The sequence below is a fragment of the Coregonus lavaretus genome, assembly GCF_964263955.1.
Source record: "Coregonus lavaretus genome assembly, chromosome: 2".
Classification (NCBI taxonomy): Eukaryota; Metazoa; Chordata; class Actinopteri; order Salmoniformes; family Salmonidae; genus Coregonus; species Coregonus lavaretus.
In genome coordinates, this window is record NC_139989.1 from 43,885,198 (window position 1) to 43,904,374 (window position 19,177).

Genomic DNA, 19,177 nt, shown 5'->3' on the forward strand with positions numbered 1-19,177 from the left:
TTTTAATTCAACTAGAGTGATAAAGACACACTTCTATTTCCTATCAACAGTGTGGCTATAACTCGTTTGTTTTGTTTTGGAGGACTGGGGAGGAACCGGTGACCTTGATTGGTGTTTTCTACTTTGCCTGTGTGTTTGTTCACAACCTCAGAGACTTAACTTCAAAAACAGCAATGTTGCGCCTCCTCTCCTCCACTCACCTGTCCCTGAGTTCCTGTAGCTCCTCGCACATATCCTCGTCCTCGCTCTCGGTCTCGTCACTGCTGACATACGAGGCGCTGCGTGTGTAGCTCATCCAGGGCTGGTTCAGGTTGCTCCCGCTGAACTGGGGGCTCCCCGCCGTACCCTCCCACAGGCTCAGGCTCAGCCTCCGGCCCCCCCTTCTCCTCAGCTCCTCCTCTTCTCCCTCCTTTTGCTCCTTGTCTGGCTCCTCCTCGCTCTCCTGCTGGTCCTCCTGCTCTGTCTGCTTAGAGCCTCCAGGGACGGAGTGGGCGATGTCTAGGTTACACAGCGGCCCGCCGGGGGATTGCTGGTGAGGGGACACGGTTACGGTGCTAATGCTGTTTTCTGATTCGCCCCCCTGCTCCTCGGTGCTGGTCTCAGATTCACTGTCCTGGGAGGAAGGGCTGGTGCTAACGGTGACTGTGGGTGGGGTTTGGTGTTGTGGGTGGGTTTGGGGAGGATCCTGGGCGGGGCTAGCGGAGGCTGCAGGGATCTCTCTGCTGGGTGTGACCTGGAAACGGCCGACAGTAACGGTAGGCTTTTTCTCTGTTGGAGGGAGAGGGGGGGGAGAAGAGAGCGGGGGGAGAGAGAGAGCGAGAGTTATGTCACGTTATGTAATTGACACCCATTATAATGGTGTCTACAAAGAGTCATTGACATCAAGCCAGCCTACTCATCTACACAACAATGTATTTCTCATCAAAGTTCATACTAGAGGTGTACCACTTTGGTTGGGCACTTGGGGGGCAGACTTAATTGTACATTGATTTAAGTCATGTTGCTTGAGAGAGTACCTTGGGGTCACACAAGTACAGAGTAAAAAGTGAATTAATAAATTAATGATCCACAGTATCGTATATTAAGTTGCCATGGACACACGAGGTGCAAAAATACAATGTGGTTTTTCCTGACATATCGGCTACCTTGGAAACAGACAGTGCTTTAAAAATGTAAATCAATAAAAAATTAATTGACGTGATTTACTATTATTAGCTCATCATACTAAATGCATACACAATGAAAAAGTGTATGGCATGGAGAGAGTGCTTACCCTCAGAGATAGGTGACAGTCTGTTTTTGGCAGCGTTTGCTCCCGACTCTGACACCACCAGGGGTGAAGAGGTTCTTAGCCTGGGTGAAGACACCTGCAGGGTAAAATAACAACAAAATACTTTCAACTTTACCAGCTCAGTTCTGTAATAATACACTGTGCCAGAGCTTGTTACAGGCGTGTCTAATCTATACAACACTGTTGGGGAACAGGTTTGAGGTTTTAAAGGTTAGGCAACACAAGTTGAAGCAAATGCATATCCTATAGTATACACTTCTTCTTCATGCATATGAGCACATATTTCTTAAGTGACTCACGGTGCTCTGTGGGCTGGCTGGAGCGGAGGAGGAGGGGGAGCTGGTGATAGAGGTGGAGGCTGAGCTGTCTGTCTGCTCCTGGAACCCCACCCTGGGACCCAGCTGGCAATACCTCTGGGGACTTGCGCTGGATCCTGGAGGAGAGAGGCTGGAGCCGGCTTGCCTGAACGCAGTCCCATCCACTAGCCCTCCAGGCTGGGGTGACCCTGGGGCTACGTTGGCCTTCAACAGGCCCTGTTGGTGCAGAGCCTGGGCATCTGCATACTGCTGGTACATGTCCAGATACTGGCCTGCTGTTATCTGGCCCTGGGGTTGGTAGAGGTCCTCCCCTGGCATCAGCTGGGGAGGGCCAAACATTGAGGGGTGGTAAGAGCCAGACTGGCCCGGGTTCAGACCACTGGGCATGGAGGTGGGGGGCATGAAGGACTGGGCCACGCTCATGGCCAGGGACAACACGTTGGCCAGGGAGAAGAGGGGCTGGTTGTGGCTGTTGGGGGGCCACATGCCTGGGTTCTGCTGTTGCTGGGCTGGAGGGGTGGGCAGGGGGGTACTGCCCACTACCTCACATCTCAGAGGTAACTTTTCACCCCCCTGCTGCTGCTGCTGCCCTGGGGTGGCCGGCTTGGCCGGGGAGGAGGAGGAGGAGGGAGAAGGGGAAGAAAGGTTGGAGTTGCTTAGGACCCGGTGGAAGGTCTCAGGGGTGAGGGGGGTGCTGGGGGGCTTGGAGGAGGTCTGGCTGACAGGATAAGGGAAGGGGAAGTGGGTGTTGGGGACATAGGGGGGTTTGGGGTACTGCTGGGGCAGGGGAGGCAGCTGATTGAGGGGCATCACAGGGGGCACGATGTCGAGGTGGGAATACTGGGAGTAATGGGAAGCAGGCGGGTGGAAGGTCTGGGAAGAACCTGGAAGACGCATAAGGAATATTGGGGTTAGACTCATAAGTAGGGGAACAATCTGACTTATGACTGCTTGAATGGGTTCCATCCACAAACAGAAGACCTGTTCTAAAGAGTTAATGTTACGTAGACAGCATTCCCTTTTGCCTAGCACCACATCTAAAGTAACCATTCAGTTATTTACAACATGAATCAAACTGGGCCACCTGAGGAAAGACCTACTTTCACTCAGATACAGTGGCATCGTTTTGGTTAAACTTGCTTTTCCTCTCACAAATGTAGATACTTCCGTCCTTCCTGTTTAAATCTTACCAATGGACAGAGATATCATTCTGTAGCACACCTTCAGCTCAGTTAAGCACAGGTTCCCATGAAATGAAGTCATGTCAGTCAAAAGGAAATTTGACTCGCCCAAAGAGTGTCAAAAGTAATTACAGACCATAAAAATAAACAAAAGCTTAACTCCTCTTTCACATTGCAGCTGCACACAAACCTCACACCTGTTTAAAGAGACTGAATGGCAACTCTCAGTAGAGCTGAGACAGAGTGGGAAAATCCCCACTGTATCAGTCAGTAAACATTCTGAGAGAGAGAGAGAGAGAGAGAGAGAGAGAGAGAGAGAGAATAAGAGAGGGCATTCAGGCCTGAACCGTCCCCCCTCTGGGTGGTTGAGGTAAATACCCAGGGGACACTGCTGTGGGGTGAACTCAGACTCTGAGGTGCCTGAGAGGAGGAGGTGACGCACAGTGCTGGCTGATAGACCTGAACACTAGAGGTAAAAGGGTGTGTGTGTCTGAGTGGGGATACCAGTCCTTTGAACAACCTTATGCCCATATAGAGTATCACATGTTTTCTCTCCAATTGCCAGAAAACCTATTGTTTCGTTCCTTCTTTTCCCTTCTGCCTATATCAATGCCCGATTGCTCATTTTTGTAATACTTTGGCAATATCAAAGTATATCAACACCGCTACTCAGACTACTGCTTTAATAAGCATTCAAAGTCTAAGACTGATGTCTGAGGAAAAAACAAACAGTGTTTGTTGTTTGCAGTAACTTTTTTGTTATTGTAATATCCCAAATGCACGTGGCAGTTTCACCAATTAAGGATTCCAGCTATAAATTAAATGTTTCTGTTGTTGATGGTGAGCAGACAGACAGTTTTTCTGGGGTTGGAGTGTGGTACGTACTTGAGGTGGTCTGGAAGGACTGAGAGCGGAGGGGGCGAACAGAAGGGACCGCCTTTGGGTCGATGTAGAAGTCTCCAACAGGCGCCACAGGAGATGAGCCTCGGAGCTGAGCAACGCTGCCCTCAGCAAAGTCTGGCCCAGAGAGACAAATAAACACTTAAACATGCGCAGATACACCAAAGTGACATTGATCATACCGTATCGATGTGTTTGTGGGGACTGATGACAAATCTATATGTGATGAACGTCACTGTGCTGCTTAGGTTACCAATTAAACTCAGTTGATTGATAGATTGATTGATTTGATAAACCGGTTAAAAAAGTACATATACACACAGTAAATACATTTACAAACGTGACAGGGATAGCACAATAAAGTCAGTGAATTATTTCCATTGTGGTCCCTAAAGTGCAATGTGCAAAAACATTATATAGACAGACATACAGTGCCTATAGAAAGTCTACGCCCCCCTTAGATTTCTTTACATTTTATTATGTTATAAAGTGGGATTAAAATGGATTTAATTGTCATTCTTTGTCAATGATCTACACAAAATACTCTGTAATTTATTTTTCAAAGATTAATGAAAGATAAAACACTAATATACCTTGATTAGATAAGTATTCACCTCCCTGAGTCACGTTAGAAACACCTTTGGCAGCGAATACAGATGTGAGTCTTATTATCCATATACCTTATTATTGGATTTGTTAAGCCAAATTTGACTTCTGAACTAATTTAGGCTTGCCTGAACAAAGGGGGTGAATACTTATGCAATGACTATATTTTAGTTATTTCATTTTGACTCATTTGTAAACATTTGTAGAATTGTCTTTTTGCTTTGACATTATGGAATATTTTGTTTAGATCAATGACAAAACAATACAATTAAATCTATTTCAATCCCACTTTGTAACACAACAAAATGTGAAAGAAGTTCAAGAGGGTGCAGACTCTATAGGCACTGTAGATACAGTGCATTCAGAAAGTATTCAGACCCCTTGACCTTTTCCACATTTTGTTACGTTACAGACATATTCTAAAATGTATTAAAATTGTATTTTTTCCTCATCAATCTACACACAATAACCCATAATGACAAAGCAAAAACAGGTTTTAAGACATTTCTCATTTACATAAGTATGCTGACCCTTTACTCAGTACTTTGTTGAAGCACATTTGGCAGTGATTACAGCCTCGTGTCTTCTTGGGTATGACGCTACAAGCTTGGCACACATGTATTTGGGGAGTTTCTCCCATTCTTCTCTGCAGATCCTCTCAAGCTCTGTCAGCTTGGATGGGGAGCGTCGCTGCACAGCTATTCTCAGGTCTCTCCAGAGATGTTCGATCGGGTTCAAGTCCGGGCTCTGGCTGGGCCACTCAAGGACATTCAGAGACTTGTACCGAAGCAACTCCTGCGTTGTCTTGGCTGCGTGCTTAGGGTCATTGTCCTGTTGGAAGGTGAACCTTCACCCCAGTCTGAGGTCCTGAGCGCTCTGGGGCAGGTTTTCATCAAGGATCTCTCTATACTTTGCTCTGTTCATCTTTCCCTCGATCCTGACTAGTCTCCCAGTCCCTGCTGCTGAAAAACATCCCCACAGCATGATGCTGACCCCACCATGCTTCACCGTAGGGATGGTGCCAGGTTGCCTCCAGACGTGACGCTTGGCATTCAGGACAAAGAGTTCAATCTTGGTTTCATCAGACCAGAAAATCCTTTAGGTGCCTTTTGGCAAACTCAAAGCGGGCTGTCATGTGCCTGTTACTGAGGAGTGGCTTCTGTCTGGCCACTCTACCATAAAGGCCTGATTGGTGGAGTGCTGCAGATATGGTTGTCCTTCTGGAAGTTTCTCCCATCTCTACAGAGGAACTCTGGAGCTCTGTCAGAGTGACCATCGTGTTCTTGGTCACCTCCCTGACCAAGGCCCTTCTACCCCGATTGCTCAGTTTGGCCGGGGGCGGCCAGCTCTAGAAAGAGTCTTGGTGGTTCCAAACTTCTTCCGTTTAAGAATGATGGAGACCACTGTGTTCTTGGGGACCTTCAATGCTGCAGACATTTTTTGGTACCCTTCCCCAGATCTGTGCCTCGACACAATCCTGTCTCGGAGCTCTACGGACAATTCCTTCGACCTCATGGCTTGGTTTTTGCTCTGACATGCACGGTCAACTGTGGGACCTTATATAGACAGGTGTGTGCCTTTCCAAATCATGTCCAATCAATTGAATTTACCACAGGTGGACTCCAATCAAGTTGTAGAAACATCTCAAGGATGATCAATGGAAACAAGATGCACCTGAGCTCAATTTCGAGTCCCATAGCAAGCGGTCTGAATACTTATGTAAATAAGGTATTTCTCTTTCTTTTTTTTATACATTTGTAAAAAAAATCTAAAAAACAGTTTTTGCTTTGTCATTATGGGGTATTGTCTGTAGATTGATGAGGAAATAAATGGATTTACACAATCCATTTTAGAATAAGGCTGTAACGTAACAAAATGTGGAAAAAGTCAAGGGGTCTGAATACTTTCCGAATCTATACACGCATGCACACGCATACACACACACAGGGAATCTTCCTTACCAGGCAAAGATGAAGAGGAATGTGTCCGTGTCAGTCCATGCGTGTGTAAATTGGGCTGAAATACAATCACAAAGCAAGTCAACCAATCAACCGTTAAAATCAATCCATGTCATATGCTGTCTTGCCGCAGAGGTTTGCCATGCACTTGTTTTTGTTGTTAAGTTGTTATATATTTCAGGGGGAAACAACCCAGGGCCTTGAAGTTGTTGTTAATTTTAAGTGGGACCAACAAGTGCACAACTTACAAAACAACAACTGTCAAAACCAACCATCTGTCTTAGGGGTGCATAGCTCTAGTCCTTGAGTTCTGCAGTCGTGCTGATTTGATTTTGTCCCAGGCAGTTGATTGATGTTACTGATTAGCTGGAGAGTGCACACACCTCCTTTCCCAGGTAGAAATCAGTCCCATTGTTAATTTTAAGGTGAAAATCAGTATGACTGTGGCCCTCAAGGACTGGAGGTGTGCACCACTGATATATACTGAACAAAAATATAAACGCAACATGTAAAGTGTTGATCCCATGTTTCATGAGCTGAAATTAAAGATCCCAGAAATGTTCTATATGCACAAAAAGCTTATTTCTCTCAAATGTTGTGCACAAATTTGTTTACATCCCTGTTAGTGAGCATTTCTCCTTTGCCAAGATAATCCATCCACCTGATAGTTGTGGCATATCAAGAAGCTGATTAAACAGCATTATCATTACACAGGTGCACCTTGTGCTGGGGACAATAAAAGGCCACTAAAACATGTGCAGTTTTGTCACACAACACAATGCCACAGATGTCTCAAGTTTTGAGGGAGCGTGCAATTGGCATGCTGACTGCAGGAATGTCCAACAGAGCTGTTGCCAGATAATTTAATGTTAATTTCTCTACCATAAGCCCCCTCCAACGTTGAATTCGAGAATTTGGCAGTACATCCACGTGTAACCACACCAGCCCTGGACCTCCACATTCAGCTTCTTCACCTGCGGGATCGTCTGAGGAGGGGGAGGGGGGGTGCTGAGGCGTATCTCTGTCTGTAATAAAGCTCCTTTGTGGGGATAAACTCATTCTGATTGGCTGGGCCTGGCTCCCCAGTGGGTGGGCCTGGCTCCCAAGTGGGTGGGCCTATGCCCTCCCAGGCCCACCCATGGCTGCGCCCCTGCCCAGTCATGTGAAATCAATAGATTAGGGCCTAATTAATTAATTTATATTGACTGATTTCCTTATATGAACTGTAACTCAGTAAAATCTTTGAAATTGTTGCATGTTGCGTTTATATTTTTCTTCAGTATAGATGGTTGGTTTTGTAACTCGTTGGTCCCACTTAAAAAAAAAAAGGCTTGAGTTTTCATATACCCTTTATGAGGCCTACTGGTGGTAATAGTACAGGTTTCTAACACACTGTAATGTATTGTGTTGTGTTTGGTCTGTGTACATCTGTATGCACATGTGGACCATGCCAGCAGTGAGCAGCAGTGGTGGTTAACCTGGCAGCGTGGCACTGACCAATGATGTATATGTCTATGGCACTGACCTGCGAGGTGGACAGGGTGCCCACTTCGCTGAGGTAGGGGTAGAGTTGGTGGGCAGCGTCCCCCAGACTCAGGGGCTCGCCCCTCTTCATCAGGGCCTCTGCACGCTTGATGATGTCACGCATGCGGTAGATGAAGCCCTCCAGCTCAGAGGGAAGGATGAATTCATTGTGGACCTGAGGGAGTTAAATCAATCAGTCAATCAATCAGTAAATTAATCAATCAATCAAAACAGATGAGTTAAGGAACAGTTAGATTTGATAGATTTGTTGACTGAGACAAACACGGACACAAAGGGACAACGTTAGGAAAGAAAGAGAGGGAGGTTTTGAACATGAGTAAACAATAATCTATGCTTGTTGTTGTCAGGATTTCATAACAGACACCCAGGAGTCTATAGCCATGTGTCAGGGCTACCACTTAGGCAGATGGCTATTGGAGCAGTGAGTCGACAGCTTTCATACACACTAGTACGGCAAATGGCCGTACATGGATAAATAACATTTTCCATACCCAGGACAAATTCTGGTCTTTGAAATCATGTCAGACTCAAACACCTGTGAGAGCGATACACTGGAGTGAGAGCGGCATACTGTCCACACTGCAAAAAGTGAAATGTAAGCCTAAATATTGTATATGTTGAGTGATAAAAAAATATACACTACAATTCAAAAGTTTGGGGTCACTTAGAAATGTCCTTGTTTTCGAAAGAAAAGCCAGTGTCTGTGTTCTTTTGCCCATCTTAATCTTTTCTTTTTATTGGCCAGTCTGAGATATGGCTGTTTCTTTGCAACTCTGCCTAGAAGGTCAGCATCCCGGAGTCGCCTCTTCACTGTTGATGTTGAGACTGGTGTTTTGCGGGTACTATTTAATGAAGCTGCCAGTTGAGGACCTATGAGGTGTCTGTTTCTCAAACTAGACACTCTAATGCAGGGTTCTTCAATTCCGGTCCTGGAGGGCCGAAACACCTCTGTTTTTCATCCTCTCCTTCTAATCAGGGGCTAATTCAGACCTGGGACACCAGGTGAGTGCAATTAACTACCAGGTAGAAATAAAAAACAGAAGTGTTTCGGCCCTCCAGGACCGGAATTGAAGAACCCTGCTCTAATGTATTTGTCCTCTTGCTCAGTTGTGCACCGGGGCCTCCCACTCCTCTTTCTATTCTGGTTAGAGCCAGTTTGCGCTATTCTGTGAAGGGAGTAGTACACAGCCTTCATTTCAGTTTCCAGCTACAATAGCCATTTACAACATTAACAATGTCTACACTGTATTTCTGATCAATTTGATGTTATTTTAATGGACAAAAAAACTGATTTTCTTTCGAAAACAAGGACATTTCTAAGTGACCCCAACCTTTTGAACGGTTGTGTATATAATCTGTACCAAGCTAAATTATCTAATGCCATTGGCAGATCATTTTGCTTATGGAACCTAAAAAAGTAATTGATCTTATTTCAAGATATTTTTCAAGATATGTTATACTATTTCATATTAAGGTAAAATATCTTGAAAGATATCTTGAAATTAGATCAATTACTTGTATTAAGCCTTTTTTAGGTGAAAATAAGCAATCTGCCAATGACGTTAGATAATTTCACTTGCTATGAATTATCACTCAATATAAGATATTTCGGCTTGTTTAGATTTCACTTTTTGCAGTGCACCAATGCAAAATTGTTCTCTGCGGTCATTTTCAGCTTGTTTTAATCCCATCAACTCCATGATGTGAGCAACTGCTATGAAGTATTAACAACTAGAGAAATGTTCCCCCATGACTGGGGAATATTCAATCAAAACCGTTAACCATGCGTTCCCAGGGCCACGGCAAAACAACATTCTTTCCAAAACTGTGAGAGATCTTGCTGGAATCCATGGTCAGTTTCACTTCCTTTCACAGTAAACACTATTTCATTGATTGGATAATTAGATGTTATGTTTTCAAGGAGCAAGCATAGTGTTCTTCTGTGTTATCTGGGAAGTTATGGTTCTGGTTGAAAAACGCCCAATGTTTTGTAACACTGGATGTGCTTACAGTAGCTCAGTGGATAAGAATTAGTTGATTTGACGATACGCGCACACACACACAGAGTGCACTCACCATCACAGCAGCAATGTCCTCTGGGTTGTCTCCGTCCAGGTCAAACTTAAAGGTCACCATCTTACTGTTGTGAGTCTGGAGCTGACACTCCACCACACGGTCCACTTTGTCAGACAACTGGAAGGACAGCAAAAAAACAATTGTTTATCCACAGAACATGTAGCCACTTGACAAGACCAAGGATGAGTTGGATTGCAATCATCGTTGTATGTGATTAAATAATTACAACTGCTAACTGACAGACAGAGAGACAGAGAAACAGACAGACGGCCAGACAGACCCCAGTGATTCGTAGGCGTGAGCGGGCTCTCCTCCTGAAGAGCTTGGTCCCGGTACGTTTGTTGGCACTCTTTTCTGATAGGCCCTCATTGCCATCACTCAAGCCTGACGTCACATCAGAGGCATAGCTGTGGGGATAATCAGGAAGTGGGCTATGACAGCTGCCCAGGAGACGTAACACTGTGTCCTTTTGATATTGATAATACTAACTATTGCTATAAGAACAACTACTCTACTACCACTACTACAACAATTTGGACTACTAGAACTTGCAGTACCAATACAACTACTACTACTGAAAGTACAACTACTACTACTACTACTACTACTACTACTACTAATGTCTAATCTAATATTTCTAGTCTTCTTTCTACTACACTACTAATAATGAACTGGTTATTAATGAGGCTGTAGTGTATGACCAAACAAACCACTGAGAGTCTTCTAACTCCTATTAATGGGTTATTTCCATCCCACCCAGCTCCCAGAAGGAAAAGCCTATTAAGGCCATTATATATAAATTATCCCCTTCAAGTTCACACACACCTGTCGTGTTTTAATGGATACTACAGGAATTGTGTTATAACTGCACGGATACCCATTAGACAGAGAAGTAGTCCATTCTAGTTTAAAGCAGCAAAGTGGTCCGATAGTGGTTGTATACTTCTATAGTGCATTTGAAATGTTTGTTCCTTTGTTGGGCCTTTGTTGTCTTGAACTCTTGAACGCAACACTGCTATACACACATACATTACACTTAGATACTGGGCATAAGGTGTGCGGGGCAGGCCTTTCTTTATACCCTGAACAACATCCCCATCATGGAAGAGGGGTGTTACATGTGTTTGGGTTACCTGTCGACAGGAGAAGCGAAACCACTGGCGTTTCCTGACTGGGGCATGGTAGTGTTGGATACAGCGATACTCTGGGGGAGGGACAGAGGGTCAGTCAGAATAGCCTGTTGAGGTAGGGCGCTAAAATTCTGGGTTTAATGGCTTATCCACTCATCAGTCTAATCATAGACACATATCCCTGCTATATAACTAGTAGGGCCCAGAACCTTTCCTGGCAAGGTGTTCTGTAAGAGTCATAACTGGATATAACAGGTTATATAACAGTTATAAGAAGTAATGATAATGAATATTTTGACTGTTGAGCTCTACAGCCATAGAAATATAAATCTCAAGACCTTCATACAGGCTACCCACCGAGGGGAAGCGGAGAGCCGGGATTGGTGGAGCGTCAGGTGGAGGAGCCTTGATGGCCAGGGTCTCGATGCGAGGGGTCTCCAGAGGCCATGGAACAGGAGTGGTGGAGGAAGGGGCGGAGTTAACAGGAGGCTGGAGAGGGGAATCCCCGGGATCCTGGAAGCCAGAGGAGCTCAGGTAACCGTCCATCTCGCAGTCGGCTGCCATGGCGACAACAGGGTTAAAGGAAGGGAAGGGGGAGGGAAGAGACAGACATGCGTTAACATGTTTTCAATCTCTTCTTTATGTCATGTACCGCTGACTGTGTTCAACATATACTGTATAAGTTAGTCTTGTCTGGAAATAATGTATACTGAATGTTCCTTGTTATTTGTTAATGAAAAAAAATTCCTAACGTCCTGAGGGAGGGGTCCTTTTTGGGCTCCACTAACAGGCACTGTGAGGGACGGCTACATGGATTAGCAGGGCTCGAGGGTAACCACAACAAATGGACAGAGGCACAACTGCAAAGGATTAGCCTACTTTAGAGATATATAAAAAACCCATGAGATCTACACAGGGCTATGTAGCACGTGCCCTGGCCAAAGTCTGTTAAGCCAACACTTTCCAATACAACCTCCACTGATACCCCTTTAGCAGTACAGATATAAGGAAACACGTGGGCCCATGCACACACAGTGCAGCTGTGATACTGTAATACCGAATCCAGGGCATGAGCATGTCAGCAATGAATGTTTGAAGCATGTTTTGGCTAAACCTTCCACATATATCAGAGCTTGTGCCCCAGGTACTAATCTTGAAGGTTGTGTTAATAGGGTATCTGTGTTCTATATCTTGTTTACGGTAAACTTGTAGACCATGTTTATCTATATGCGTCATGCTTATAGGCCAGGCCAATGCACTTTGCATGTTGCCTAGACATGAGAAGGCTTGACTGTACATGCTGTCTGTGGGCAAATGTGTAGCTTCAGAAGCTAAGCTACGAAGCAACACAAGGTGTCTGCTATATATGACCATGTGATTACAGTATAGTGCAGTAGTTCTCCAACCTCTCCTTGGGGACCTGCAGCTAGAGCTAGCACACCTGATTCAACTAGTTAACTAATCATCAAGCCCTTGAATAGGTGAATCAGTTGAGCTCAGGGCTACAACAAAATTGTGAAACGTCTGGGGTCCCTGAGGAGAGATTTGAGAACCACTGGTATAGTGAGTGTATCCTCACATGTGGCAGAGGAGTAGCTTGCGTGTCTGATGTTGTAGTGCTGCCGCTGGTCTGCCTCCTGCTCCTCCGTCTCTGCTGTGAAGCTGGCGTTTATCCCCGAATCCACCGAGCCGTTAGCCACGGACATCACCGGCCCCGACACCGTTGGAGTGGGCGGAGTCTGGGCAGGGGGCGCCGAGACAGGGGCGGGGTTGGGCGGTTTGATGGGAAGGGCTATTTGAGGTTTGGGGGCGGGTGGTTCTGGCTCGGGGGCCGGCTCTGGTTCTTCCTCGATGACAGTTTCCTGTTGTTGGCGCAGGGCCTCCTCGGCCATCCGGCGCTGCTTCTCCCGCTGCCGCTTGATGGCGGTGGCGCGGTCCCGGATGGCTTTGGCCACCAGCTTGTAGTCTGCCTCACAGACGAAGCCCAGCACCACCTGGGGGGAGAGCAATCAGTAAACTTGACACTTGAGATCCACAAAATGTGAAAGGGGTCCGGAAATCCATCAACAACCCACCATCTCCTGGGCCACCTCCTCGGGCACGTCCTTGTAGAGTTCGAACAGGAACTCGATGGCGTTGTTGTCCTTGTACTTCCCATGCAGCTTCTTGGTGTCGTCCATACGCAGCCACAGCTTCAGGCCAGACTTCACCGTGTCGTCCTCCTCCGCCAGCTCAACATGGACACCGTTGTTCTCCTTGAAGAAGGTGTGTTCCAGCAGGTCCTGGATGGTGTACCTGGAGAGGCCAGGGAGAAAGGAGGGGGGAACTTACACTGTTTTCTTAGTTTTATAATCCATTTAATTTAAATTTATTTTCTCAGTCTGTTCTTTTTATAGTCATTAACTAAACATGGGGGAAAAAAACAGAATTTTACTATACGTGGGTGGATGTGTTGAGTCAGACTCAGTGCCACTTTAGACTATTGACACAGCCAAAGGAGAGAGATGGATAGGTGTGTAATGTAATTTGCCCCAATTTAACAACAGGTCAGGTATCATCTCATTGGACCCCCAGGTGGCCTGATACCTGACACCATTAACGATGGTCGATGTGTGTGTCACCCAGTTCCCTCGCCATAGTAATGTGGCAACATTTGAATTGTGTCTGAAGTCATTTCTCACTGTTATTTTTAGCTCACAACATTTGATTCGATCAATGCTTTGAAAGAGAATGAGGCTGGAGAAACAAAGAAAAGCTAATTTAATCATAAAACTGTTTTCTTCAGGACATTTACACAGTTGTTGACTGAGACGATACAATTTATTTTGTTTCACTGTCAGTGCCCTGAGATTAATGTTGGAGAGCGAGTGACTAGACAAACTAGCTTGACGGGTATAATATCCTTTGTCTAGGAAGAAAAAACTGTCTGTCTAATGTTTGCACACATAAGAATAGACACACACACTTCAACCTAGAATGTATCCAACATTTGATACCACACCACCGCAGTGACAGGCTGAAAGAGGATGTGAGGTAAGGAGGTGAGTAAAGATAATTCCTATCTGATTACACTACCTCTGGTCTGTATTTATGCGGATGCATCCCTCTATGATCTCTTTCAACTCAGGGACTTTTACCTTGAAGAAGCTGTCCGGCTTAATTCCCTGTGAGGAGAAAGAAGGAGAGGGGAAAATAGGAACGGTTAGATATGTCACCGACGTCAATCACTCCACCATGTAAGGAGGGGGGAAGAAGGGGGAGGAAGGAGGTGAACGGGACACCTGTGACAAAGCCATTTGGGAGAGGAGAGGACTGACGCAGGCAGAAGGACTCCTGAAGCAGAGTATGTGAGCAGAGCGAGGAGTGGAGCGTGCCCAATTTTCGCTCCAATAGCTCTCACTTCACAAGCTCAGGGCATGGCCGGCCCAGCATGCATTTGTAGTCTACTTGGGTGCTGCTATAGCCCCTTGCTTTAGCTACTGTCACGGAGTTCACTAAATATTTTCATAAAGAAACTGATAAAACACACAGGTGCTAAATCAAGGTGACTTACTAAGATGAGGACCAAGAGCAAGAGAGGGAGTGCGGTGATATAGTGTTCACAACTAAATAATCATTGTGGAATCTGAAAAGACACATATCCCAAAAGCATGATGGTGTAGCCTACTTACAACGTGCACATGCTAAAAGAAAGGAACGAGGTGGGTAGCTAATTAAGTGTGTAATTGTAGCAAAGTACTTATAAACAAAAAATCAGATCTCTTAAAAGTTTCCTTTATTTCTGTTCTATTATCTATACAATAGGCCATAATTGAATTTGGCCCAATGAGCCTCGCATATTCCAACTTTCAAGGAGCTTTCTGTTTTGATTGGGTTATTTTGCCTAAAAACCTTTAAAAAAAACAAAAATAAACTCTGCATCCTTGCCCAGCCTGGCAAGAGTGGCCAAAGGGGTGTTTAGCTTCCCCAGTGGCTCTGCAAGCGCGGAGAGAATTTTATCCATTGCTGGCCTGCTCTCAGGCACCATGGCATGAGCCTGAAGCCACAGACTCTGTCCAAACTCGGGTTTCTAAAAATGAATTCAAAGGCACCCAATAAGGCATTTTTCATTTAATTTGTATTTCATTCTAATTATAAACCGGGTGGTGGAGCCCTGAATGCTGATTGTCTGACAGCCGTGGTATATCAGTCCATATACCACAGGTATGACCAAACATTTATTTTTACTGCTCTAATTACGTTGGTAACCAGTTTATAATAGCAATAAAGCACCTCAGGGGTTTGTGGTATATGGCCAATATACCAGGTACTCCGCGTTGCGTCGTGCTTAAGAACAGTCCTTAGCCGTGGTATATTGGCCATATACCACACCCCCTCTGGCATTATTACTTAAGTAAGTCACAGCCTATATGCGCAATTTATAGACTATAATTATTTAATACAACGAAATGTAGAGCGCTTAATGTCCCTGACTCCCTACCAGCCTAGTGTGTCACACTCGCAAATGCTTCACAATTTATTTATTTGTAGGCTATAGCCTTGAAATAATTGAAATAATATAGCCTAAATAATTCATTTATTATTTAGAGTGTTGATATGCTGTTTAATATGACATGTAGCCTATTTGAAATGATGAGCGCTTCTTACATTCACCTTTTCATGTTTCCTAAAATACTTTTCATTCAAATCATATGGTTTGGCTTCAATACTTCAAAACCAAATGGAAGGTCCAGGTAGTCACAAAAATAGATGGGTGTTGGTTAAATTGGGATTTTAATTAATGGAGCGAATTTGGAGTGGCAGTTTTTTTTTCTGTGAGCGCAGAGCGGTTTTTAGTGGAGCGGTTGGAAATCACCGCTCCATGAGCGATGAGCGGGATAGCCGACCGCTCAACTCTGCTCACATACTCTGTCCTGAAGGAGCCAGGGTGATATGGGAGTGAGGGACAATGTGGAGGTTATTCCCTAGCCTGCCCTGCACCACTATGAGTACTTTATAAGTGTGTCTCTATGCTTCAGACACAGGAGATGTACATCCTCTATTCACATTGGTAGATCTCCAGGGCGGAATACCTCTAAATATGAATTATTATAATATGAATATTATAAATATATAAATGGAGTTAAAGGTTTAGTTGTCATCGGTAACTTTAGGTCGTGTTGTCATCGGTAACAGTTGCCCGGACACCCTGCCCAAGGGCACAATGTAAAAAAACTGTGGCCCATAGTTCAAGGGTGTTCCCGTCAGAGACATTCTCTGTGGGCCATCGTCATAGAGTTCGGACATAATGGAGCATGGCTGTGCACACAAACAAACACAAACAAATGCACGCATGAACACACACACAAAGAGCAGGGTTTGACTGTGTCCCAACCCGTTCACTGTTTGGTTTATCTGAGTTCAACGGGAAGTTAGAATTAAAGGTTGAATGGGGTGAGAGAGTGGTGGTGTGTGTAAGAGTATTGCGGTGTTAGAGCACCGAATACTAATAACCATGTGGTTTCCTAAAGGGCAGTTAGCTCATAGCTCATGTTTATTTGGTTTAGACACAAATGTTGGGTGACATAATACACAATGTACCAAACCATCCAGGGGATACAGGCTTAAGTGGTGAGTATAACAGGTGTCCATACAGTAGCTGTCGTGACCAGATACAAATAGAGTGAGACTTCCTATGGGGCTGTTAGCTAATAGCTAATGTAGCATGAGCGTGAATACCAAGCAGCACTCAGATACTCACTACATTGTAGCCTGCGTGGTGGTGAATACAATGAATGGGTCACACAGGTGAATGGGATACTTCCTGTAATGCTGTGTTTTAATGCTTAGTGATGCATGGCCAATACGCTCTTTAGGTTTATGAGGTAACTATCCCCAGACACAGCGCAGGGAGTTCAGGTAGGGTGAGAGAAGCAAGCAACAGGGCTGTGTCATACTGAACAATCTGCACGAACAAACACATTCACACACTATAAAGCCAATTTCACACACAGAACCACACACGTATACAGACACGGCCACATCACTAGACCACAGGTCTGTTCTATGAAAGGATGGGAAACGTGGTGTGGGTGGAAAGAGGATAAACGCTTCAAGAAGAGGTATTACCACAAGAAACGATTGAGTCATTCTCCCCTTTGAAGCTTTATGAACAGAACACGTCTGTCTAGCAGAAGAGATAACACGTTTCATTGAGGAGATAAGACTCCCCACAGAGAAACAGACCCACTATTTCACAGTCTGTCGCCTCCATGGCCTCAACAGATTAAACAAGGCCTGGAGTGTCAAGGTCTGGAGTTACCGAGTGGAAAAGTGAGGTAAACCTCCTCCATGTAAAATTTACGCACACCTGGTTCCCATTCCCCCTGATTAGTATATGTATATACAGTGGGGAGAATAAGTATTTGATACACTGACGATTTTGCAGGTTTTCCTACTTACAAAGCATGTAGAGGTCTGTAATTTTTATCATAGGTACACTTCAACTGTGAGAGACGGAATCTAAAACAAAAATCCAGAAAATCACATTGTATGATTTTTAAGTAATTAATTTGCATTTTATTGCATGACATAAGTATTTGATACATCAGAAAAGCAGAACTTAATATTTGGTACAGAGACCTTTGTTTGCAATTACAGAGATCATACGTTTCCTGTAGGTCTTGACCAGGTTTGCACACACTGCAGCAGGGATTTTGGCCCACTCCTCCATACAGACCTTCTCCAGATCCTTCAGGTTTCGGGGCTGTCGCTGGGCAATACAGACTTTCAGCTCCCTCCAAAGATTTTCTATTGGGTTCAGGTCTGGAGACTGGCTAGGCCACTCCAGGACCTTGAGATGCTTCTTACGGAGCCACTCCTTAGTTGCCCTGGCTGTGTGTTTCGGGTCGTCGTCATGCTGGAAGACCCAGCCACAACCCATCTTCAATGCTCTTACTGAGGGAAGGAGGTTGTTGGCCAAGATCTCGCGATACATGGCCCCATCCATCCTCCCCTCAATACGGTGCAGTCGTCCTGTCCCCTTTGCAGAGAAGCATCCCCAAAGAATGATGTTTCCACCTCCATGCTTCACGGTTGGGATGGTGTTCTTGGGGTTGTCCTCATCCTTCTTCTTCCTCCAAACACGGCGAGTGGCGTTTAGACCAAAAAGCTCTATTTTTGTCTCATCAGACCACATGACCTTCTCCCATTCCTCCTCTGGATCATCCAGATGGTCATTGGCAAACTTCAGACGGGCCTGGACATGCGCTGGCTTGAGCAGGGGGACCTTGCGTGCGCTGCAGGATTTTAATCCATGACGGCATAGTGTGTTACTAATGGTTTTATTTGAGACTGTGGTCCCAGCTCTCTTCAGGTCATTGACCAGGTCCTGCCGTGTAGTTCTGGGCTGATCCATCACCTTCCTCATGATCATTGATGCCCCACGAGGTGAGATCTTGCATGGAGCCCCAGACCGAGGGTGATTGACCGTCATCTTGAACTTCTTCCATTTTCTAATAATTACGCCAACAGTTGTTGCCTTCTCACCAAGCTGCTTGCCTATTGTCCTATAGCCCATCCCAGCCTTGTGCAGGTCTACAATTGTATCCCTGATGTCCTTACACAGCTCTCTGGTCTTGGCCATTGTGGAGAGTTTGGAGTCTGTTTGATTGAGTGTGTGGACAGGTGTCTTTTATACAGGTAACGAGTTCAAACAGGTGCAGTTAATACAGGTAATGAGTGGAGAACAGTAGGGCTTCTTAAAGAAAAACTAACAGGTCTGTGAGAGCCGGAATTCTTACTGGTTGGTAGGTGATCAAATACTTATGTCATGCAATAAAATTTAAATTAATTACTTAAAAATCATACAATGTGATTTTCTAGATTTTTGTTTTAGATTCCGTCTCTCACAGTTGAAGTGTACCTATGATAAAAATGACAGACCTCTACATGCTTTGTAAGTAGGAAAACCTGCAAAATCGGCAGTGTATCAAATACTTGTTCTCCCCACAGTATGTGCCCTCTGTTCCCCATTGTCCTTGTCGATAATTGTCCCATGTCCATTGAGCTCTTGAGTACTTTGTATTACGGGTTACATACCGTGGAATTGTGCACTTGTTATTACGGGTCTCGTCCAGTGTATTATTTAGAGATTTACACCTCGCTCTTTCGTTTGGGTTTCATCCCTTTGTTA

The 19,177-nt window shown here is 45.0% G+C and overlaps 1 protein-coding gene across 2 annotated transcripts in view; it reads right to left on the reverse strand.

Moving 5' to 3' along the window:
* Positions 1–19,177, reverse strand: part of LOC311145927 (serine/threonine-protein kinase WNK4-like) — a gene marked incomplete at its 5' end in the record, with an annotated part of 87,487 nt that overhangs the window by 4,025 nt on the left and 64,285 nt on the right. For both annotated transcript variants that reach the window (XM_084182317.1, XM_084182318.1), the window contains 13 exons: positions 201–768; positions 1,274–1,367; positions 1,591–2,492; positions 3,675–3,806; positions 6,257–6,311; positions 7,779–7,952; positions 9,875–9,991; positions 10,155–10,281; positions 11,008–11,078; positions 11,362–11,561; positions 12,584–12,998; positions 13,080–13,299; positions 14,080–14,168. In XM_084182317.1, the coding sequence (XP_084038443.1) occupies positions 201–768; positions 1,274–1,367; positions 1,591–2,492; positions 3,675–3,806; positions 6,257–6,311; positions 7,779–7,952; positions 9,875–9,991; positions 10,155–10,281; positions 11,008–11,078; positions 11,362–11,561; positions 12,584–12,998; positions 13,080–13,299; positions 14,080–14,168 (3,164 nt within the window). The remainder of the gene's footprint in view (positions 1–200; positions 769–1,273; positions 1,368–1,590; positions 2,493–3,674; positions 3,807–6,256; positions 6,312–7,778; positions 7,953–9,874; positions 9,992–10,154; positions 10,282–11,007; positions 11,079–11,361; positions 11,562–12,583; positions 12,999–13,079; positions 13,300–14,079; positions 14,169–19,177) is intronic.